Source organism: Dromiciops gliroides, chromosome X, assembly GCF_019393635.1.
Source record: "Dromiciops gliroides isolate mDroGli1 chromosome X, mDroGli1.pri, whole genome shotgun sequence".
Taxonomy (NCBI): Eukaryota; Metazoa; Chordata; class Mammalia; order Microbiotheria; family Microbiotheriidae; genus Dromiciops; species Dromiciops gliroides.
In genome coordinates, this window is record NC_057867.1 from 54204563 (window position 1) to 54229515 (window position 24953).

A 24953-nucleotide genomic window follows, 5' to 3' on the forward strand; every position below is an offset into this window, starting at 1 on the left:
TATGTAAAATGAAGTGAGCAGAACCAAAAGAACATTGTGCACAGAGACAGCAATATTATTTGATGAAGAACTGTGAATGACTTGTCCATTCTCAACAATGCAATGATCTAAGACAATCCCAAAGGACAATTGATGAAACATACTATATACCTCCAAAGAAAGCACTGATATTAATGGAACAGATTGAAGCATGCTATTTTATGTTTTCTTTCATCTCTTTCTTTTAAGCAAGTTTTCTTGTACAAAATGACAAATATGATAATGCCTTACATAATCATACATGTATAACCCATATCTGATTATTTGTGGCCTCAGGGAGGGTGGGAAAGAGGGAGAAAAATTGGAACCCAAAACTATAAATAAAAATGTTTTATTACAAAAAAATGCTATCCACCTCCAGAGAAAGAATTGATATTGTCTGAATACAGACTGAAGCATACTATTTTCCTTTTTTTTCTCTTTTTTTTTTTTTTGCAGGGCAATGAGGGTTAAATGACTTGCCCAGGGTCACACAGCTAGTTAAGTGTCAAGTGTCTTAGGTTGGATTTGAACTCAGGTTCTCCAGAATCCAGGACCAGTGCTCTATCCACTGTGCCACCTAGCTGCCCCTATTTGACTCTTCTTGCACAAAATAACTAATATGGAAATTTTTTACATGATTTCATATGTATAACCTATATCAGATAGCTTGCTGTCTCAGGGATGGAGGGAGGGGTAGAATTTAGAACTCAAAACTTTAAAAAATAGTCAAAATTTTTTATTGTAATTAGAGAAAAATATTAGTTAAAAAAAAAGTTTATGGAACCCAGAATAGGAAACCTCATCTACAGTTAATCAACAAGCCCTAAACAGCTGCCCAAGGCACATAGATATCATACAACTTACTCTGGGTTATGAGCAGATGGTGTCAAAGGTCAAGGCATCAAAATGAGAAACTTCTTGACTGGAAAGCCAGTACTCTAGCCACTAAGCTATATTGCCTCCAACTAAAAATCAGGCCTACTTAAGAGTGAGCTAATTTTCATGCTGTAGTCTTATATTGTCAGAGCTGGAACCTCATACCTAGTGTAGTTCAACCTTCTTTCCTTTAGGGGGGAAACTGAGGTCCAGAGAGTTTAAATGATCCACCCAGGGTCGCATGGCTAACTCCTTCCAAAAGTAGTCCTTGAGGCCGGGTCCCCTAAAGCCTAGTCCTCTGCGTTCCCACATGGTTGCCTCTTATCTAATGTCCCCATATCAATTTATCACACATTTCTTCCCCTTCTCCCTATTATCTAACGGATGACATGCTCCTAGGTTCAAAGGATCCTCCCAATCTGATACATGACACATGCCCAGTGTTAGCTTAATAGCATAGGTTATACTGAGGTATCTGGAGATTAAATTATTCTCTAGGTGAGTGAACCTAAAGAGTCACAACTGTTCCCCATAGTTTTCCTGGCCCACCAAATACCCCCACCTCTATGGATGTGACAGCCTGTGCTACGGGTCTGTACTAAACAGATGGAACTTGTTAGTGTTGAGAAACTTTCTCTTGGGGGGGGGGGGTGTTTCGGTTTAAGCAGGGTCTCTAGACAAAGGGGGGGACTTGACACAATCTCAACTTGGCCCAGGTGGTGTTTCCCTCTGCACATGAGTCTTCTCTGCCTGGCATTAAGTGTTGGGCACATTCCCAGGGCCAGAGTGATACCTGTATGCTCAGAGAAGTTGTAATGATTCTGATCTTAGACCTAGATTCACAATAATGGCCATTGTGTTAACATGGGAAGTATAGTTTATACGAAATAACAAAAACCATGTATTTCAAAGTAATGGTATATGACATAAAAAACGGAAAAGGACCCACATGTACAAAATATTTATAGCTGCTCTTTTTGTGGTGGCAAGGAATTGAAAATTGAGGGGTTGCCCATCAATTGGGGAATGGCTGAACAAGTTGTAGAATATGAATGTAATGGAATTCTATTGTGATGTAAGAAACGATGAGAGTAGTTCAGAGAAACCTAGAAGGACTTGCATGAATTGATGAGCTAGATGAGCAGAACCAGGAGAACATTATACACAGTATCAATAACATTATATGTTGATCAGCTATGATAGACTTGATTCTTCTCAGCAATACAATGGTCCAAGATAGTTCCAAAGAACTCATGATGGAAAATGCTCTCCAAATCCAGAAAAAAAAAGAACTGTGGAATCTAGATGCAGATCGAACCATACTATTTCTATTGTTTTTTTGTTTTTGTTTTTCCTTTTTGCTCTGATTCTTCTCTCATAACATGACTAATGCAGAAATATGTTTAATGTGATTGTACATATATAACCTATATCAGATTACTTGCTGTCTTGGGGAGGGCGGAGGGAGGGAGAAAAATGTGAAACTAGAAATCTTATAAAACAAATGTTGAAAACTATCTCTAAATGTACCTAGAAAATCATAAAATATTTATATAGAAAAAAAGAGCACTGAGCTTAGACCCAAGAAGACCAGTTGACATTCTGCCTCAGACAATTATCTGCATGAACCTGAGGGAGCTTCATTTCTATGAGCCTCAGTTTCCTCACCTATAAAATTGAATAATAGCACCTACCTCACACAGGTTTGTTATGAGGAGCAAATGAGATAATATATATAAAGTGTTCTTTGCAAATCCTAAAAGTGCTTATATGAATGCCCACTATTATGTTTGTTGCTAAAGAAGATCATGCATGGAAAACACTTTGTAAAACTTAAAGTGCAATTTAAGTGTCTGTTATTATTGAGAATTAATGAGATTATGTATCATGCAAATTACCCTTTGCAAATCACAAAACACTATCTGAACGTGAGCTGCTATTGTTTTTGGTGTTAAGTAAGACCATGCATATAAAACCCTTTGCAAAATGTATTGGTAATAATTAATTAGATCATAGATGTAAAGGGCTTTTCAAACCTAAGAGCATCATGCAGATCTATATGGAGTGGGGAGTTATTATTTTATGCTTCTCTTCTTCGTGTTCCATGGAGTGCATATAGAAATCATCCCAGGACAATTCACTATCCTGCTATTCTTTTATGTTTAGTATCTGGTAATATTTCACACAGCTGGATAAAATGACTGGATTGGGCAAGGAGTAGGGGGTGGGGGGGGGCAGGTAACCAAACAAACAGGCTCATTTTCTGTTGGCTAGCTGAAAATGTTTTCAGGACAACTTCAGTAGTAGGCTATCAGGGACAATACAGACTTCTTCCTGTATCATCATCATCATTTATCAGCTATATGTTGCACTTTGCAGGGGAATAAAAAAATATCTTATTTCCCCTCTCTCCAAACAGCTGAAACTTAATTAAGCTTCCAAACAATTCCACTGCCAATCTGGCATCTTTAAAAAAAACAACAACCAGGCGAAGAAGTTAATGAGATCATACCAAAGTTTATTGATTACATCAAACGAAAATTTTGGTAATGAAAAAGACGATTTGCATTCATAAAAAGTAGCATTCACATTCAATCTCTGTTATAGAAAGCCACCATGTGAATGTATAAAATTGCTTAGGTGGAAAAAAAAAACCCATGATATCGAAGTTCCACCTTTGCAAGCTGCACAATGCACAAGACTTACACATCGATATACAATATGGGCACAGGAGCAGCCTATTCCACAGCTAAGCACCTTGAGGATTTTTGCAGTTTTACATCTCGCTGGTGTGAATGTAGTTGGTATCGAAGGAACACATAGTCTTCACTCAGTGTATCCCATCTTCCTTCTTTGGAGACCAATTCTGAACAACTTGACATGAAAATTCTACTTTGGATCATTCCAAATGCAAACACAGGGTAGCACATCCCATCATGTCTTTCCCTTCCTGCCAGCATGGCTTAAATAGAATGGCTAAAGAGCTGCAAACTATTACTAGCATCACTAGACAGCATTCTTCCCATATTTTTTGCCTCCCTTACCCCCCAGCAGTGACCCTATGCTGGGCTCTTTTGATTCATTAATAAAATATGCAAAAAATGAAAATGACAGATGCCTACAACAGACATGCACAATGGTAGATCCATTGCCATGCCCGACTGTATGTTGCGATACAACATGACAAATGATATGTGCCTTGCACATAGTAAATAATGTTTGAATGAATGCATGACTATAATCTATGGCAGCAGTCGGGCTTCAAACTTTCTTTTCTTTTACTTTCAAAATGGGACTTGAAATTCTTGCTTGAAGCCCCTAGAAATAGAGATGTATTCTAGATTTGTTTATTTTTTTTTAATTTAACCACACTGGCATAAATATCTACAACAATTTTGCACTTAAGAAATCTTCCATTCTCCTCTGTTATGTATTCACAGTGTCCACAGTTCATATGATGGGAGATTTGAGTTAGAAAGGATTTTTGAGGCTATCTAATCCATTTTTGTCACTCTACAAAGAAGTAAACTCAGGATCAGAGAGGGAAAGGGACTTGCCCAAAGTCACCCAGATAGTAAGTGGCAGAGCTCAGATTCTAACTAAGGTACTCTTGACTCCAGATCCATATCTCTTCATTATATCCACTGGCCTTAGAAGGTGCTTGCTTTCTCTTCTCCAACACAAGAAGAGCAAAATCAAACCCCAAAGAACATTTTCCCTTCATTTTAACATTTCTGATTCTGTTTGTAGCACATTTTGGTAGGCATTGCACTATACCTGACAAAATATACAAATGTAACACTGATGAATGAGCACCTAGGAAAATAGGAAAAAATAAGCAGTCAAGACTGGAATGGGGTCCAATAACCAAAATTGCACCAGTCCTAGCATTTACAAAAGACTCCACATAAACATGGACAAAAAAAAAGATAGAAGAAACCGTGTTAAATGTATCAATAGAAATTGCACCAATCAGATTTTTAAACCAAGATACAAGACATTACAAACAATAATAGGTACGCCAGATGGCAAATCAAACAGAATTGGAAACTGACATGAAAATATTTCTAAAAGACTGTTTCAATTTAAAAATCAAATGTAATCACCTTTATAAAAATATATATATACATATTTGGTTGGTTGGTTAAAAAAAAAACAAAGTGTATATAGTTCTCATTTATTTCCATGTTTTCTATTAACTTTTTATAGATAGGGGCTACATCTTCCATATAGGCCAACGGAACTGAGGTCTACCATGACTTGAGCCAGAGGAGAGAGGGGAGAAAGGCATTTATTCATGGTGACCCTTGTCATGGTCTCAGGGGTTGAGCAGCAATCTTAGTGTGACATTAATTCACAGACAGCAGGTATCTAACAGACGTCATTAACGTCTTCCTTCTCAACATAAAACATACAATGTTATGATTACATTGAATTTTTGTGCAAATATAGTTTTTACCCACCTTCCTCTCTCATGTCCATAGCAATGACTTGGGTTCTGTTTGCTTCAAAATGACTTTGAAGAACCTGATGTGATATGAAACAGTGATGGAGCATTTGGAAATCTAATAAAATCACTCAGAGTGGTGTTTGATTAGCAGAACATAAAAAAGGCAAAGACCAAGTTTTCTCCTTCGGAAGAATTATCTGCTGCTAACCTTCTCTCCACAGAGGTGTTTGACATATATGTTTTTCCAGCGAGTTTGTCAGAGCAGGACACAATTTGGCATATGAGCAAACAGAGAACACTTAACAGCTCCCCCAATACACAGAGGGGGGTTTGCAATCAACACATTTCACAATGAAAAACATTTACTCCAACCTTTTCATATACTACTTTTGGTGGAGTTTGATGACTTAAATATTTATCTCATTCAGCAGGAAAAAACAAAAACGAGTGATTGAGACAAGGCTATTTCTTTTGCCAGGCAAAAAAGTAATGTCAGCAAAATGCATTCATTCTCATTACATGATCCCTACATTACAGCATTTAAATTCCATGTTCTTTAACTCAGTGCTTGAGTTAAGGATTTTTGTTTGTTTGTTTTTAAGCACCCATTTTGTCATTTGTATTAAAATATTTGTTGAGTTACAATCGAATTTTAGCTACTCACAATGGTATGCATTTCTTAGACTTTCAAGGTTTTTTGCCCTAGTGATACCTCCCCCACCCCCCCCCATGACACTTCAGGGGAGCAAGACTGCTTACAATAATGGTGTTATCATTTAAGGATTTAAAGTCATTTGGTTCACAGAGGACCTTTCTCCTGGGCCCCAGAAGTGAAAACAGGCATGAGTTCAAGTTGTAGCATTTCAAGTATCCTGAGATGATAACATTTTTTGCAGCAGCCTCTTCCAGCCTCTTGTCTTAGACGTAACCATTGCCAATAGTCTTGTAGGACACTAACATAGGCAGCTCCAGATTCGAGTCCTGAAAATTTTTCAAAAGACACACTTATTTCAAAGGTCCACTTGAATGAACCCATGTAGCCGACTTGTAGGCATGTTGGAAAAGTCAATCAAATAGAACATTTTGTGAAGATATTTACGGTACTGCCTTAAGAAAGTGCCAAGTTTTATTCACATAAAAAAAGAAAAAGAGGAAAAGCAAAGACAATAAACCCTCTGTCATTCACGATTGAGTAGCTTCAGACTTACTTTGCTCTTGGGCTGCTCCAGGGTTTGCCTAACAATTTTGACCCAAGAAAGGCGGGGTGGATCTGGAGTCAGAGCACCTGGGTTAGAATCCGGGATCTGCCACTTACTATCTGTGTGGACCTGGGCAAGTCACTTCCCTTGGCTGGGCCTCAGCTTCCTCCTCTGTAAAATGAAGGGTTTGGGATGGACTGGATGGACTCAGAGGTTCCTTCCAGCTCTAGACCTATGATCCTAGGTGTGACCTTGGGCAAGTCACCTCCCCTCAGGGCCCCAGTTATTTCTCATGTAAAATGAGGGGCTTGGATTAGATGACCTTTGAGGTTCCATTTGGCTCAAGATCTAGGATCCTAATGGCTAGATCTAAACTTATAATCCAGTGAACTTCAAATGTTGTGATTCTTTATCATTTTTGAAGAGGAAAGATGAAAATATAGTCAAAGAGGGGAAGGAGCTTGCCTAAGGTCAGACAGTTGGGAAGGGACTGAGGTAGCTCTTCAATCTAGGGCAGAGATCATAGATTTTGAGCATGCTGGGACTTTAGAGGTCATCTAGTTCAACTGGGTCATTTTACAGAAGAAGAAACTGAGGCCCAGTGAAGTGACTTGCCCAAGATCACACAGAGAATAAATAGCAGAGATGGGATTTGAACTCAAGTCTTCTGACATCAAATCCAGTGCTCTTTCACCATCATGTTACCACTCTTTCTAGAGAAGGCAAGCACATTAACTTTTGCAAAGATGAAACAAAACAAACAAAAAAAGACTACAACAACTCATCCATTCTCATTCTAGCAGGATACAAATGGAAGAGTAAATCCCAGAGCAGCCTAAGTCTGGGTTACTTATGCAGTCTCAACACCCAACCTGGAAATTAAGGTCCAAGAAGCTATATGGGGGATATAGCCTTAAATAAAAACAATACAGGACAAGTCTATCCCAGAGGGGAGAAAAAACTACCAGCTGCCAATGAGTACCTGTCAGGAGGATAGGGAAGCCAATTCATTTACTAAGGAAAACTAATCAGTGGCTAAGTCATTTCAAAAAGATAAAGGAGGCCCAGAGCAGCACTTGGGCCAAATGAAACTGTCTGCTCCCCCCAATAAAGCAGCAGACGACAGAGATTAATGGACAACAGAGGGTAGACTACCATCTGACTCAAAGAACAAGATTGGCACAGTGGGAAGAATGCTGGGCTGGGAGTTGGGAGACCCAGGGTTTGGTTCTAGCTCTTGCCATTTATTGCCTACATGACTTGAGATGAGCCTGTTTCCATCCCTGGGACTCAGTTTCCTCCTCTGTAAAATGAGGGGACGTTGAACCATTCAGTTCATAGGACTTAGAGCTGGAAGGGCCCTTCAACCAACCCCCTCATTTCACAAAGGAAGAAACTACAGCTCAGGGAGGGGAAGTCACTTACGCAAGGTTATCCAGGTTCAGTGCTAACATAGTGTGATTCACGAAGGGAAAAGGAAATCTGCCTGTGGTAATGTCACTCTTTAGAAATTTTCATAGCTATGACCAGCAGAATATAACCCCATCAAGGACAGGGCCTCTTCATTTTAAAAAATACTTGTTTAATTGAATTGTTGATATGATGTGATCCTTTTAAGGGCCCAAGGAAGAAATTGTGTCCAAGGTTACATTAGCTAAATAGAGAAGCTGAGATTTGAAGTGGGACTTCTGACCCCTGGCCCCCTTTTTTCCTTAGTACATCCTAAATTACAAGGTTGATTTTCAAATACCATCCTCAAAATGGCCCGGCAGTTTTATTCAGGGGGAAAAAAGTAACAGTCAGATTTTGTTTCAATACTCTGTATATATATAGATGGCTACCTCCCAACCCACCAGGAGTCATTTCCCCATTGACAAGCAGGCAAGGGGAGAGTTCAGTAATGAGATGAACATGAATATACAGGCAGAACTAGGATGCACTATGCGTAACCCTGCCCCCCAAAGTATTTTCCCCAGGGAGTTTATGTACCTTGATGTAAAGGGAACAAACTCAAAAGATGAGCTTGTAGCAAAGCATGCATTTCCTCATTCTGCCCCAATATTATGGACTAAGCCTTTCAGCCCGATGTTGCCCAATCAATATGGTTTTGTAGAAAAGGACCCACTAGAATATCCCCTTGAATAGCTGGGAAGGTTTTACCACAAAGACTTGAAGCTTGAATAAAACTTGACGTTAAAAAAAAAATCCCAAGCTCCTCCCCCCCAACACAGAAATCTATATTTAGGCAAAAATGGTTAATCTGGCTACATTTTTAGAATGAGTAATTTACAAAGACGTTTAACATACCTTTGGAGACAGGACCAACAGTACAAGGAGGTACAGACACACTGGACATCGGTAATCCCCTAATTCTAACAAGCATGCGATGCTAAAACTAATTTGTTATTCTATAGATGTGGTCTTGGAATACGCATTTTTCCACTTTCCAAATCACCTCATAAATGCAGATTAAATGTCTGGACCAACAAAAATTCAGAATGAGCACAGTTTAATGGCGAAAAGTCCATGACAAATGTATCTCCCTGGTTAAATTGGCTCAGTAGAATATAAGCTACATGAGGGGAAGGGCTTTCTTTAAATGTTTCCCCAGCACCTTGGACAGTACTGAGAACATGGCAAGTGATGACTGAATGCTAAATGAATTTCCTCCCCTATGCTTTCCAAGGCTCAACCATCAAACACGGCTCACTGTATTCCAAGGCCTGCATCTTTATGCTTCTCAAAGACTACAAAGTGCATCACATAGACAGCAGAAACCAAAGGAGTAATATTTTATTTTTTTTCCTCTTAATGGGGTTAACGTTTGTCATGAAAAGCCATCCTAGTTTTTTAGTATGAGGAGGTACCTGTTACAATACATTAGATTCATCTGAGAATGTTCGTAAAAGTAGAGGTCTGACCGAAGGTCTGGCTGATAATGAATCAGATGCTTTTCTACAGTTCAGATTTTTCTGTAATGGTGAGGCAAAAATACTTAAGAGCATTTAAAGTTCTTGCAACCTACCTGGTGGCACACGGTGAAAGACTTCCAACATGTACTACATTTCCCACCAAATATACCAAGGACTAAGCTCAACAATCATTTTCATAGCTTAATAACTAGTCTTGTTTGGTTTTTGGAAACTCAACATTAAGCTGGTTTTAATGGTGGAAGTTGACACTGGGGTGTCTGCAAAAAGCACTGGCAAAGGACATGGTAAGCATAAATTGTTGCTGATAAACCTTACCATCCTTTTCATTGGCATTTAGTGCATTATGTTAGACCCACATGGGGTGCTCAAGGTAAAAATCTGGGCAAAGGATGCCATCTTGATAAATAGGCCCTTGCCCAGTTCCTGCTTCCTTATAATTGTCCTGTGAACTACACAGGACAAGTACAATCATCCTCATCTTACAGAGGAAGCAACTGAGGCTGATAGAAATGAAGTCACTTTCCCAAGGCCACCCAGTGAGTGAATGGCAGAGATGGGACCCAAATTCAAGTCTTCTGACTCTTAAGTCCAGCACTCTTTGCACTACACCAAGTTAGCTCTCGAGGGGGAGAAAAAATTTCCAAGTCCTGCTGTGTACCTAGCAGCCATTCAAGTGACTTACAGCCCAAGTTCTTGTAAATTGCTTCCTCTCCAGGCTGTCAATTTTAGAAGGTGAAACACATGATCTTTTCAAAGATGACAAAATATACTATGCATCAATAGTGGAGGTGGAAATGAGCCCTAAGGAGTCATTTTTTTTTCCATAAAGAGGACAAAATAAAGATGCAAAGCAAAGCAGAAGGCGAGGCAGTTTGTAGACAGTAAGAAAATAAATCACCTTATTCACTCCAAGAGAAACTGTGATTGCTGGAAGTTTGAGAAAGCATGAAGATAGTAGATGCTCCTGAGGAGGGGAGGCGTTGCGTTACCTTGGTCACAAATGCACAAAGGGTGGGAAGAAAAAGAGAAATGCAGAAACCAAAGAAATGTAAATATGTAACATTTTTCAAAAGCAACTCTGAGAATTTTAAGCCCAACATGACACATCAGCTTGGAAAACAAAGTTATTTCCTATAGCCAAGATAGTGCTGGAAAATGGAAAATAGGTCACTGGCCTTTGAGGGTTGGGAAGAAGGTGGAGTGACATTCCTTTTCTCCATATTTTGAGCTAAAACCCACCATTCACAGAGGAAGGCCCCCAGCACACTGGGCAGACCTTCTGTAGGGACCTTATAAGAAATGGACTAGAGCCACCCAGGATGGTCAGGCATGGAAGGGTTGCGATCTGTCATTGGAAGGAACTTCCCAATTGAGGAGATCACAGAACCATGGGACAATTTGTATTGTATGAAAAAATGCCCCTGTTTCTGAATGAAAATCATCTTTACTTCTGAGGAGACTCTCGTCCAAAATCCACCCATTTAGACATACTTTTCATTCCCAATGCTCTCATCAGGTCACACATCCACAGCCTCTCACCTATGATCTACACTGGAATGCCTCCTCTCTCCAGTTGAGTGACCCCAACATGACAGACCTATCACTCAGTAACCACTAGTTCAGAGGAAGGTAACTGGTCCAGACTTACCAAAATCAATACAACTCAGACCGAATTCATACTTGACAAACCTAACAACATCTCAAGCAGCTATAGTGTTCACTGAGGAGCCCTAGAAGAAGTCCTAGTTAAAGAGCTGCCCACTTTTCTCCTTACTGCACTGGGTCTTAAAGGAGAATTCTTTTATTTGATTTCGTAGAAAAGTCAGCCTCTCCAAACATTACCCAATAAAGAACAGAAAACCAAGTCAGTATTCAACTTTAGAAACGGATTCAGAATAACAGCATATTGGACCTAAAAAGGACCATTTAGCCACTCACTTTACAGGAGGAAATGGAGGCCCTTAGAGGGAAGTGACTCATCCAAGGTCACCAAGCTAGCAAGTGGTAAAGCCATAAACTAGTTGGAACCAGAAAGACAGCAGGAGAGTGGAAAGGGCCCTGGATTTAGAGTCCAGAGACCTGAGTTCAAATCCCAACTCTGCCACTTGCTTCCTATGTGACTTCGAGCAAAACTGCTCAACTTCTGTGGGCCTCATCTGTAATAAATAAGGGGGTTGGACTAGATTATTTCTAATACTCTCTCCCTCTCTGAATCTATGAGCCTATGACCTGGTTTTTATTCCAGTGCTTACGCCAATACACCAAGCTGCTTTTTAGTCATATTTTAATGTCAAGATGGTCCAGTCCATTTTATGCACTCAATGGCTAATGAAAGACTAAAGTAAATAAAAATCAGGTAGAGAAAGTTAACACCTGCAACCAATATAGCCTAATAATGACACATTTTAAAGCTTTGCTATTTTACACATTAACAAGGCCACACTTCATTCCCTCTTCATATTTCTCCTTGAGAAAACAGATTCTGCCTCATTACTAATGGTGGTAACACATCGATTTCACACTGAGTAAGCTTGGCAACTTGGGTAACAGACAAACCTTCACCTTCTCAAAAGCAGCACCTACTTCCTAAATATACTTCCAAAAACCTGATGCCGATTTTGCTTTCCTGTGCCATGAACCTTACACACCACCAAATATCCCCATGTCTGGGAGGAAAAGGACAAACCTTACCAAAACTCCCAGTCACAAGCCCAACTCTGGGTCATATATCCTTGCCTGGCCCATGAAAAAAAAATCGTCCATTTCCAGTTAAAAAAAATAACACCTAGAAATAAGAGAAAAGTGAATGCATAAATAAACCAAGTTGGGATGGTATTATAATTACTTCAGAATGGAAAAAATAAAATAAAAAAATAGGTAAAGAAGGCAATGAATACAGTGGGGAGAGATGTTATAAACAATCTAGGATTGACATTGCTGGGGGGGGTAGAATGTAGAGAGAGGAGGGGTGTGCATGCAAGTGTGTATGTATGTGGACGTGCATCTATGTGTGGGTGCATATGTGGATGTGGATGTGTACATGGGGTGGGGGATGGGGGTGCAGTGATCAGATCTTAAATCAATGTTCAATTTCCATGACCCTCTGAAATCACCTGGCACATTTCCACCTTGGCTATTGGCATGGTTTAAGGGTCATATGAGTGCGCTGTATGGCATTGGGATTAGAATTCACTGAAGATCTCTCTGGGTTAAGTGAGTGCTGACAGATGCATCCCCAATGCCTCAGAGCCCACTGCTGCTGCTGAGACTAAAGCAGCCACTGAATCAGATGAATAAATCCCTTTGAACACCTGAATCCTTCTCAAAGTAATTTTCCTAGGAAGGGGGCTGTCCTTTATTAGCACTTCTCTTCCTGCTGGAGGCAATTACCCAACCCACTGATTGTGCCCTTTAAGATGGCTAGAAAAGGGAAAAGGCAATAAGAGACCTTCCTGAGGGGGCGTGTGTCCCCCTGCCAAGGCATTGCATCTGGGTTTATGAAAATGGTAGCTTATTTCTTTCCCCTATGCCTTGCAACAGTCTGTGAGATGGGAAGTCCAGGTGTCATTGTTTCCACTTTGTAGAAGAGGAAACCGGGACCCAGAGAGGAGAGATGACTTGCTCAGGGTTCACAAACCTAGTAAGGGTTAAACTCTGGCCTTTTAATGCCAAAGTGGGCCAAATTGTACTGTACTGATGTCTCTGTTAAAAAAATAGGAAAGAGTCTCTGTGAAACCTGCTTCTTAGTCTTGCTTTTCTCTACTTTTTGTGTTACAGACACAGAGACCTAAAAAATTCTGGAGTATTTTATTGATGATTCAAAGTCCTGAGGATAAACAATGTGGACTATTGTGGGTATAGCTTTTTTGAAGTCTGGCCACCAGTTTTTAAGGCTATACTATTGAAACTTTACTCTGGTATCCAGATGGTCATGCCTCCCACACAGGCTTCAGCATACATTTGAAGCATCATTTCCACTTCCTAATAGAAAGGAAATCCAGCATGGCATAAGTAGCCAGAGGACCCCTCCCCTCCGCCCCCCCTGCAGTAGGTGAGACCTGGGTTTGAGTCCTCCCTCTAATGCCTATTAACTGTGTGACCCTGGGCAAGTCACTTAACCTGTTGCTCCAGGTGACTTGAATTCAGAGATTTCTCAAAATGTTCCCTACCATGATGAATCTGTATCTATGGAGGGAGTTTCCATACTGGGAATTCCCCCCTCTGATGAACCCATAGTTTTGAAGGAGAGTGGGAAAGAAGGAAGGGAATGAAAGAGAAAGATAGGCAGAGAGACAGACAAGCTCCCATGTTCCTTAGGACTTGTAGCGGATCAGTGCAGGAAGAGACTTTCTCTTTTAGGTCCCATCCCTTCATTTTACATGTGAGGGAATGGAAGCCCAGGGAAGGGGAAAGAATGACCTAATTTCCACTTGTAAGCAATGGTAGGGTGAGGGCTTCTACTATGGTCTCCCAATTCCCCAAGACAGTGTTCGTTCTATTACTCTCTCTCCTTTAACAAGGGAGACTGAATACCAATATCAATTGCTAGGCTGGAAAGGTATTTCACAAAGGAAGTTGTTTCCAACCTATGACATGATCTAGGTTGAATATGCTTGAAACCAAATGAATTTTCAAATTTGCTGCAATGTAACCGACCCCCACCCCCCACCCCCACTCTCCACCCTCCTCCCCTAGCGAGCAGGAGGAAAACCTGTGAGATCAGTCCTTAGACCAGCCTCTTCCTGCACTGAGACATAATGATTCATTGCAATGTATTTTTCCCTTTGACAAAACTGAATGTGTACTGTAATGAGCCACATGCTACCTGGACTCTCCTGAACCATTTTTAGGTAAGCGTCCCACACTGAACATCTTCGGAACCAAGGCCAGTTCTATATTGGCTGCTGATAGCTGTAGAGGTAACCAAAAAGTGGGCATGGCCTTGTCTCTCCTAATTGTCATAGATGTTCAGAGTGTCAGAAGTAGAAAGGACCCAAGTAATTGTCTAGTGCAACCCCTTCATTTGATGGGTAGAGAAAGGCACTTGTTAAAGATTACACAGCTTCTGAATAAGCATCTTAAAAGTAGCTGCCCAAGTCCAGATGGGTATGCTATCATGAAAAGTCTTGGCTATGTGTATGAAGAAGCTGAGTGAACTTCTACCACATTGCCGAGGCAGAAGAGCTAGGGAGCAGAGGGTGCTTGGCTATCTTGGTCCAACATATTTCCCTCAATGGCCCTCCAGTCTCAAAGGAACAGGTCATATCAGGATACCATCTGTGGTGCCTTTCCCCAGTATAGGTCACCAAGTGAAATCATTACCTGCCTCCTTGGAGTAAGCAGTACTTACCTCCCCCTTGCCTTTCATGTCTGATGCCTGTTCCAGAAGCATGTGGTCTTTGATGCAGCCCCTACCTTCCAGTCTACCTCTTCTAGGTGAGAGATGGGGATTTACCAGGGTTCCTCAGGGTTCTAGGTTTCACTGGCCCCAAAGGATTTGCCATCTGTCACTCACTTGGGGAAAGACTAAGATGTCTAAACTCCCCTCCATTTCCCAACGAGGTGGGAAGGGAGGAGAGTAGACAGCTTTGGGCCAAGTGATAGGAAAATTGGAGCTAAAAGGTACAACAGTGAGTAACCCACTGTTCTTGGCAGGGGAAGGGAGGAGTAGAGGAGAAATGGATACTAGATAGGAGAGGAGAAGGGCAGATTCCTGGATAGAATTCTGGCCAGCATTGGGAAGGACTCTATCATTTGCCCCTAAATCCACTCTCACACCCCCCAAACACACACAACACTAGGGAGAGATAGTTAATGTGTTTATAGATTAGTCATGGGGAAAATGATCTGGGATAACTAGAATGCTCACAGCCCATTGAGTCTGCCTCTCTCTTTCTTTTCAAAGATGCTATTGCCCTGCTAATACCCTAAAAACTGTCAATGCCAGGATGGGCGGGGGGGGGGGGCGTAATCTGAGGGCCCCAGGGAAGCCAATGGATATAATAATGCACACAGTGACTCACTGAACCCCCACCAACTCCCACCCCACCTAGAGCTACCCCTCAAAGAGGACACCAAACAAGCAAGCTGTTAACTGGAAGTTTTATTGCTGTGAAAGTACACAGCGACAGAGGCACTAGGTGGTCCTTGAAGGCAATGACAGATGTGACTGGATGGCCGGAAACTCCAAGCATCCCAGGAAAGTGTGGTGGCCGATCCCCAGAGAGAGAACTCTTAAACTGATCAGCATATGCCCAAAACTCTATTCACATTCTTGTACACCTCCAGCCACTGCTTAGAGTCGAGGGGGCCAAACCGATGGTAAAGTCGGCACTCAAGGTAGGCTGTAAGATTGGTGGGGAGAGCATAGTGGGTGGGGGACCCCCTGTAGGAGACATAGCCCTGCCATCTACAAAGGTCCGATGGTTGGACGAGAAATTGGAGAAGCAGTCGGGCATAGATCCCGGGGTTCAGAGCTTCCTGTACTATAGCATCATCTAGATACACAGGAATAGGGCTGAAAGTAATATTATCCAGAGTACCTGGGAATTCACTCACTGTCAGGCCTCCCTGGAGGGGGAAAATGGAGAAGACAGCTTGTTGGAGCAGGGTATACAAACCAGGGCTAAATATATTGATATATCTGCAAGATCCCATTCCTTGCCCCACCAACCACCTCCCAACCCCAATCCCTGCTGTTTGGATCTCACAGTACTCCTGATTAACCTTCCCAACATCATATCTGCCCTTGTATGGGGCAGCCCTTGCCATGATTGGAAGGCCCCTTACACTGAAAAAGCCGTCAGGGGTGACTCCTAGAACAGAAGAGCCTGCATTTCCCAGAGAGCCCAAATCCCAAACACCAAACAGAAAATGGGGTACATTGTGAGCCGTGCTTCAACATGAAAGTGAGGAGATTCGTGCTGCCCTAGCAAATGTATACTCTTTCTGCCTCTTCATTACTTACTACCTTTTGTTGGCTTTAGAGCCATACGGGCCTGGGGTGGCAGGGGAGGGGATGAGGAGAAAGGGGAGAATGAGGAAGAGGGGAAGAGATGGATTGTACTTTTCCCTTACCTCTTTTAACAGTCAAACACGTGTCTGAGCAAAGCATCTTGGACAAAGCATGATGACTGCTGTCTCTCCTTCATGATGCTCCCTCTGCTGGTGGGTCAGGGTAGAGCTTCACAACATTATAATTTGGATGGGAGTCTAAGGTAAGCCTTGTCTGAGGGTCACTTCTTAGCATGGGTCACCCAATGACTTGGCAGGAGCTCAACTACTCAAGGAGTCTTATGTGGGGAGGGCAGAGTTTTCTATGGTATCCTAATGATTATGGCCCTGGTGGCATCCCGGGTGTCAGTCTGCTCAGGGACTTGCTGCTGACAAATATGTGTATAAAGGGCATGCGTGGGAAAAAAATCTCCTGGTAAATCCCTTGGTCTACATGACTACTACCTTCCCCACCCCCCATCAGAGGGACCAAGGAACCACCTAGGAGTCTCTGATTGTGAACACCGTTTGGCAAGGGGCCAGAGCATAATGCCTTCCCCATAGAGACAAAGTGGAATGTCTCTATCCAGGGCCGTTGGAAAGTGCTCCAAACCAACTCCTTGCTACACTCTTTGGCTGAAGCTGTGGAAGAAATACCCCAACCTATTGATGACTTAGTGCAGGAGTTGACAAACTAGAGCCTGTGGGCCAAATTCAGCCCACCCCCTGTGAGCTAAGAATGGCTTCTGTATTTTTAAAGAAAGTTCTATTGTATTGGGCCTAAGATCATAGTTTGCTAACCCATGGCTTGATAACTGACACTTTGTGACATTTAGAGGTACATTAAGGACTCCCTTTTCCCTGACCTTCATTTCAGACCATTGTCTCATTCATTTAGGGCCTCAAGAATGATTGACTTGGGGGCAGCTAGGTGGTGCAGTAGATAGAGCACCGGCCCTGGAGTCAGGAGGACCTGAGTTCAAATCCGGCCTCAGACACTTAACACTTACTAGCTGTGTGACCCTAGGCAAGTCACTTAACCCCAAATGCCTCACCAAAAAAAAAAAAAAAAAAAAAGAATCGTTGACTTGTTACTTTATGGTTCTATAAGGTCCCTTGGATGGGTTAGCCCCATCCAAGCAGATTGCTCCCCCTCTCCATCCAAATCAAGGAAGTTCCTGAGTTGCTGTGATCCCACCCCCCCTTATAAATATCAAAACCTGATGACCAACCTTCAAATGATGAGCCTCTTGGTACTTTAGCAAGACTGGTCCTCCCTATGGTGACCAAGAACCCGGGATCACCTTTATAACACAAAGAATCCCAGGGGGGGAGAGAAGCAGAGTCATAGGCTCCCACCTATTCCCTGTCCTTTGCCCCACCACTAAGAGTCTAAATTGCTTTTATATTTTCTCCTTTCTATCTTCTTTCCCAGGAAAAAGAGGAGGGGCAGCACAGCTGGGGTCCCTATGAGGGCCTCTTGTCTGAAGCTTAAAAAATTAGGCACCTAGAGGAGTTCTCTCTCAATGGCTGGTGGAGGGGGGGGGAAGGAGAGAAGGGGAGAGGGGGAGCAGGGGGAAGGAAGGGGTGATGGTGGAGTAAGTTATACCTCATGGAAAAGTTGTGGCACATTACAAGTGAAGAACTCTATACCTCCTGTTAGAGCTCCCTGTAATGCTGTTTGCCTACATAGAGACTGCCCCAAGTATATCATGGGAAAGGGCTCCTAAGCTAACTATACCTTGGAAGGGGGTGTGTGTTCAGGTCTGAAGAATGCAAGAAAGGTGACAAGGGGTTCTTTTCAAAGTTTCAAATTTTCTTTCTGTGATTTTCAAGAGTCTGGGTTTCAGATTATATCCCAGGATGGGAGAAATGTCAGCAGGACCCTGTATCTTACCTAAGCTGGGGGCAGAAGGGAAATTTTAGAGTACCCCAGCAGAGGTGTCAAACTCACTGGCCAAAAGTTGGCAGCCAGAACCAGATTAAAATGTAATTGGGAGATGTTTCACAAAACAAAAATAAAAATACAACATAGATAATGTCCATTTGTGGTTTTCTAAGTCAAGATACGGCCTGCAGAGATCCATTTCTATTTGAGTTTGACACCCCTGCCACAGAGTATTGAACATATTGAGTGGGAGTCACCTCATTTAAAAAGATAAGTCCAACAACAACAATCTTCAACAGCTTTGATCTAGAACTATTTTTCATCTCACCTTATTTCCAAGCATTTAGCACAGTACCTTGCATATAGCAGGCACTTATTCAATAAATCGTTTAATTTATTGGTTTTCCCCCCAAAAAAAATTCCCCATAAATTCTTCTGGGAGGAAGACCAGAGAAAGAAGGAAGATGAACAATGTTTACTAGTGGGCAACTGATCAGAAAGCAGAATCAGTTGTTAAAACATGACTGCTTCGTCCTAGGAACTAAGAACCAGGATGGAAGGAAGGAAAAGCCTTGGAGGATAATTAAGAAGGGAGGAAGAGAGAATGGGCCATTGGTGCCATTGGGACATTAATACATTGCCCCCCACCCAATAATGTCACCACCTGTGTACATACAAGGGGTCAATGATATCAAAGCATGTTTACTTCATACACTCTGTCAGCATCCCTGCTGAAACGCCTCCTCGTTTTGCCTTTTCAGACCTTGGACAGTGCATCATGTTAATCACAGTAGAGATTTCTCTGCCCAATCAATTATAGCAATTCAATTGAAGAAAAAAATTCAGTCTAAACAGTTTGGTGGCTGATCAATCAATTTGGTCACATGGACCCAGCTTAAGATTGTTTCCCCAATATATTCTCTTTGGCCGGGCTGTTGTCAGTACACCAGAAATTTGGGGTGTGTGTGTGGGGATGTCTGACTAATAAGATGAGCTCCCATAGTCATGAATGTGCCATATTTAATGAAGCTCTTCATCAAGAGCTCAAGTCTTCTATGCTAGCCTCATCTACCTTTTCCTTTCTCAACAGTTTCTTGAGATATTCAGAAAAGATGAGAGACAACATAGGACCAAGTGATTAGGCTGACAGAGGGCAATGACATTTCATGAGCCTCAGACAACTGCAGTTGCTCAAAGAGAAAACATAAAACATTTCAGGCTTTATCCAAGTATGTTGAAGAGGACCATATTGCCTAATCAACCACCAGAGAGTCAGTCTTCAGTTCCAAAGAACCCAAGGGGAAACTGTCTATCAGGTGAAAGCCATAAAGGCAAATTTAGGTGCCCAGGCTTCACCATCTCACACAGAAGAGGTTCTAGGCTCCAGGAACTGTGTAAATCTATAAGAGAAAACTGTTAACATGGCTACTTACCGTCTGGTAGGGCAACCCAGTTTTAACTATACTTGTTAATGCAGAGGTGGCAATGAAGCGATGGGCCTGTAGGGAGGGGTTTAACATGCAGCGATGGATGCAATTCTACAGCAACTGTTTTTCACTCCTGACAGAGAGAAGCCTTTCTAAGAAATGAGTATATAAATTAGGTTAAGGCCTTACCTTGGGAGTCCTTCTCCTGACATTTTTAATCGCAATCATAAGAATCTCAGGGAAAAGGCCAACAAATACCAGAAGAATCATTGTCAGCCATGTTGATACAGAAGTCACCATGTAGGTAAATACAAAATACATCCTTTGGTGCTTGAGAAAAGGCCTGGAGTGAAGAAGAATAAAAAGAATGAAGCAGATATCACTTGTTGAGTCAATAGGAATAAAAATGTCAAGGAACAAACAATAAAAATCTCAACTATGCACATTAATATAAATATTTGACCATAGAACCCACAACCCCTTTACTGTTTTGGCAAAAAAAAACCAAAAACCAAAACAAACAAAAAAAAAACACTCAACAAAACAAAACAAAAAATTTGTCAAATATTTAGTAAGACCGGAGATGATAGTAAAATACTTTTGGGTTGAAAGCAACCAGGCCCTCAGCTCTGCAGTTGCCAAGTGGTAAATGTTTCTGGGTATTGGAGGAACGCCAAGTCTTCAAGGTATTTATTTCATGAGAAATTCAGATGTGGGGTAGCTAGGTGGTGCAGTGGATAGAGCACTGGCCCTGGAGTCAGGAGTATCTGAGTTCAAATCTGGCCTCAGACATTTAACACTTACTAGCTGTGTGACCCTGGGCAAGTCACTTAATCCCAATTGCCTCACTTTAAAAAAAAAAAAAGAAATTCAGATGAACGTTTAGGTGTACGGGAATCCCATTTTTTCCTGTTGCTTTTATTAATACAAATATGGCTTGGAGCCTCACTTTCAAAAACATAAAACCCATATTTTACAATGAGAGTGGGGCATGACCACCATGAATATAAATGCTTCTAGCATGCCAGCACAGAAACCAGAAGCCAGCTCATAATCTCTTGCAAAGTGAAAGCATGTATCAGGCATGTTGACAAGCCCTGCCCTTGTGCAAAATCCTGTGTCCAGTGGATTATATTTCTGATAAAATATATACATATTCAGAGAATCTGGAGGGCCCTAATATCTATAGGCAGAGTTCTCTTGCTGGTAAAGGCCCAAAGTTAGCCAATGAATGGTTAATTATCAAGCAGCTAGCTACCTAGCTGTATAACTGTAATGACAAACTGTGGCCCCAGAAAAGAAATGAGGACATTCACCCCAGTCCTTTCATTGGAGAGGTAGGGGACAATGAGCTAAGAATGTTGCAGACAGGTTCCAATATGTTGGTTGGTTTTAGTTAATTATTTTGCTTTGTAACAAAGGAAGGCTCAGTGGATCCAAAGATGTTGAGAGAAGATGACAGGCAATACAGGATAGGAGCTAAAAGTATAAAAGTCTATCTAAAAATAACTGTGATATAAAAACAAAATCCATTAATGAAACTTAAAACTTTAACACCAATACTAATAATAGGGCAATATCCCAAACCAGAGATATAGTAGGCTTGATTCTCCAGCTTGCAAGTAGAAAGTTGTGTTTCCATAGATCTGTTTGCTCTCCCATTACTCCCATATCTGTTACCCAAGTATTTAGCATGTGGTAGGTGCTTAACAAATAAATATTTTTGGATGGATGGATGGATGGATGGATGGATGGATGAATGGACAGGTGGATGGAAAATAGTGACCATAGGCCCAAACATATTTGGATTCTAATGTGACTATTAAGAAGAAAAGTGTGCTTTTTTCACTTTCTTAATTTTTCTTGTTTTTTTAATGTGTTTTATTTTGCAACATGGCTGATATGGAAATATATTTTGCATGACTTCACATGAATAATGGATATTGCTTGCCTTTCCACAGTGGGGAGGGGCAGGAGAGAATTTGGAACTCAAAATTTTAAAAAAGGAATGCTAAAAATTTTTAAATGTATATTTACAAAATAAATAAAACATGTTTTACAACAATTCATAAAATGGTTAAAGTAGGTAATGTAAGAAAAAAGGTTTGCCACCCATGAGGCTAACAGTAATTCTCACACCATGGGTTAAAATTAGTCTACCAAAATAACTTTTCCTAGACACCACCAGGAGATGGATAACTGTAAATGCTCTTAGTTGGCTGTTGAGATGGGAAGACTCTCGTGAAGGTAAAGTGCAACAATCCTATCTCTATTAATATTAAGAGAAAATCAAGGAAAACAGATTTGTGTGAAGGAAAGCTGAGTTATTCTATATAGCTACTCCCCTCAACTAAAGCCAATAATCCATTTCTTGCTGGTTAAAGAGAGACTATTAGGTCATAAAAGCATTAGTAAATTCACAACTGGACTTGAACTAAAGTCATGCTTAAGGTCTAGGCAGCTTTTAGGGTCATGAATGAATTAGATGGACCTCTGTTACATTGCTAAACAGCTGAAAGTCATCAGGACCCTTTCCCTGCATCCAACAATTCTCTACATTTAGTACTATTTCTCAGTTTATCTTTATCTTAAAAGTGCCTAGAGTGGAAAGTCATGATTTGATGTCACTTTTTTTTTAAAGTGAGGCAATTGGGGTTAAGTGACTTGCCCAGGGTCATACATCTAGTAAGTATTAAGTGTCTGAGGCCGGAATTGAACTCAGGTACTCCTGACTCCAGGGCCAGTGCTCTATCCACTGCACCACCTAGCTGCCCCTGAGTTGATGTCACTTTAAATGGCAGTCTTCAGTGGAAGGTCACAGGGTTCTGTTCCTGCTTTGTTCACCATTTTGTTTTGGGGTTTGGGGGTAATTAATGATTTAGATGTAGATACAGCTAGCATGCTTAGGAAATCTGGGGATAACCTGAACTTGCAAAGAATGTTTTGTAGATTGGATGATGGAATCAGGGCTCTGAAAGGCTTGAACCAATTCTTTTTAGTGGGCTGAATTAAAGAAAACGAGATTTAGCATGAATAAATGTAAAGTTCTACATACTGGAGTTCAAAAAATCAACTGCATAAGGAGAAAATGGGACTATTTATGGTGGGAAAAGACCTGGGCAATATCAGGTTTTAGTTTTGGATTCCCCAGTTCAAGAAAGACATTAATAATGAGGAGCACATCCAGGAAGGCAACTAGAGTGTATATGTGTATGGGGGGGGGGGGGCGTGGGGTGGGAAGGACTGAAATGCATGTCATACAAGGACTGGTTGAGGTAACTAGAAATATATCTAGCCTGAAAGGAAGACAAAGCAGATCTCTTCAAGTCTTTAACATATTACATTCTGCTTGGTCCCAGAGGGTAGAACAAGGAATAGTGAACAGTAATTATAAGAAAAGAAGCATGGTGTAGTAAGCAGACCGGGCACTGGATTTGGAGTCAGAAAGACCTGGATTCAAATCCTCCCTGACACTTACTAGCTGTGTGACCTTGGGCAAGTCAGTTAACCTGGGCTTTCCTCAGTTTCCTTATCTGTAAAATGGGGATAATAATATAGAACTTACCTTCCCAGGGTTGTTGTGTAGATCAGATGAGATAAAAAAGGGCTTTTCAAATCTTAAAAGAGCTATGGGAATGTTAGTGATTTTTAACATCAGTTGTACTACTTAATAGTCCCATTGCCAAAAATACATAGGAAAAGAAATTTCTATTTTTTTCTCCTTGGTACAGATCAGAGAATCATGAAGTCAGAGGGGGGCCTTAGAGATAATCTAAATTTTTGTGATTTAAAAAAAAATGGAGGGGAAGGCGGGTCAAAAATGCTTAAATTAGCATATCATTGAGCTTCAATTTTTTCCTATGTATCTGGTTAGGCTCTTCAGCAATTATGGATTCCATCCAGGAGGCTCTGCAGTGTTCCAGGCCTTGATGCAAACAAAGTAGATGAAGGATGTATATTGTCCAGACTATGACATACAGTTGGATGCACAATGCATAGAGCTCATCCATCAATGGATATATCTTGGACACATACTGCAAATGGATGTGGAGATGGGCTCAGACTTAAACAGAAGGAGGAGGAGGAGGAGGAGGAGGAGGAAGAAAATTGGTGAAATTGCCTTCTGGAAAATGCAGAGTTCTTTTAATGACCCCAAACTTCTCCTTGAAGGAGATACCGGTATTCTTCTGGTGTGTAAGCCAAGGCAAGTCACTTCCCTCCTCAGTGGTGTTCTTTTGGGTGGGAGGGTATTTGAACTTGGGCCTTCCTAATTCCCAGTCCAGCTCTCTAGGTCCCTCATGAGCTGCCCTGGTATATTACTGTCTAATGCTGGAAACTCATCTTAAAATTTTTAAATAAAAGGAAACTCAAGCTCTGGAAAGAGGGAGAAATTTATCTGAATTTTCCAGATACATTTCAATTGTTCATAGAATTGCATGAAATGGATTGAGCTGCTCTTTGCCCAGAGGTCCCACCAGGATACTCTCTGCTTTGGGCCCAGCCAGATGACATGAGCTTTGGTGAACCAACTTGAATTCATTCATATCATTGAGAAAAGCTCATACACAGACATATATGATGAAAAATGGTGGTGGGCAGGCCATATAGTGAACATGAGCAACTGGAGCTGAACATCCTATTGGCACCATGTCTGGTGTCCCAAAAGAACCGAGGGAAGGCCTGCACATCATGGAACAAACTCCTCTATAGAGGAGTTCTAGAAAGACATGGACAAGATATGTCACTATGACTGAAGGGTTGGCCTTGGATTTAGGAAGACCAGGGTTCTGACAAATTCTGGCCTGAGTGATCCTAGACAAGTCAACTTCCCTTCCTAGTGCCTCCAGACAAGTTTCAGGTCAAGTTACAGCTGAATGACTCATTTGCATTGTGTGATGAATAAAAAGTTTGAGAGCCATAGTTTGAGTAAATAATTTTATTAATTTTATATAAAATTTTTAATTACCCAGAAACTATGGCTCTCGAATTTTTCATTTGTCACAATTGGCAGAGGGAGCCTGCATACAGGGAGTACCCTACAACAATAAAATCACAGGCCTTATACTTTCCATTGCACTGTCACCAGTCCATTCCCCACCCACCATTTATTAACAATAACCCAAAGCAAAACCAAAGCAAAGGACTTTTTCCTTTGGCCCCTGGGCT

The 24953-nt window shown here is 41.3% G+C and overlaps 1 protein-coding gene across 5 annotated transcripts in view; it reads right to left on the reverse strand.

Annotated features, from left to right (window-relative positions):
* Positions 1-3447: 3447 nt before the first annotated feature.
* The window catches only part of ATP11C (ATPase phospholipid transporting 11C), a 225721-nt gene continuing 204215 nt past the window's right edge, over positions 3448-24953 (reverse strand). For 2 of the 5 annotated variants that reach the window (XM_043974010.1, XM_043974009.1), the window contains exons 28-29: positions 19977-20130; positions 15554-16049 (exon numbers count right to left, since the gene is read on the reverse strand). In XM_043974010.1, the coding sequence (XP_043829945.1) occupies positions 15723-16049; positions 19977-20130 (481 nt within the window). In that variant the 3' untranslated portion in view covers positions 15554-15722. Of the gene's footprint in view, positions 6329-10377; positions 10469-15553; positions 16050-19976; positions 20131-24953 lie in introns of those variants that run through there. The other 3 variants (XM_043974011.1, XM_043974013.1, XM_043974012.1) reach the window with 3 other exon arrangements.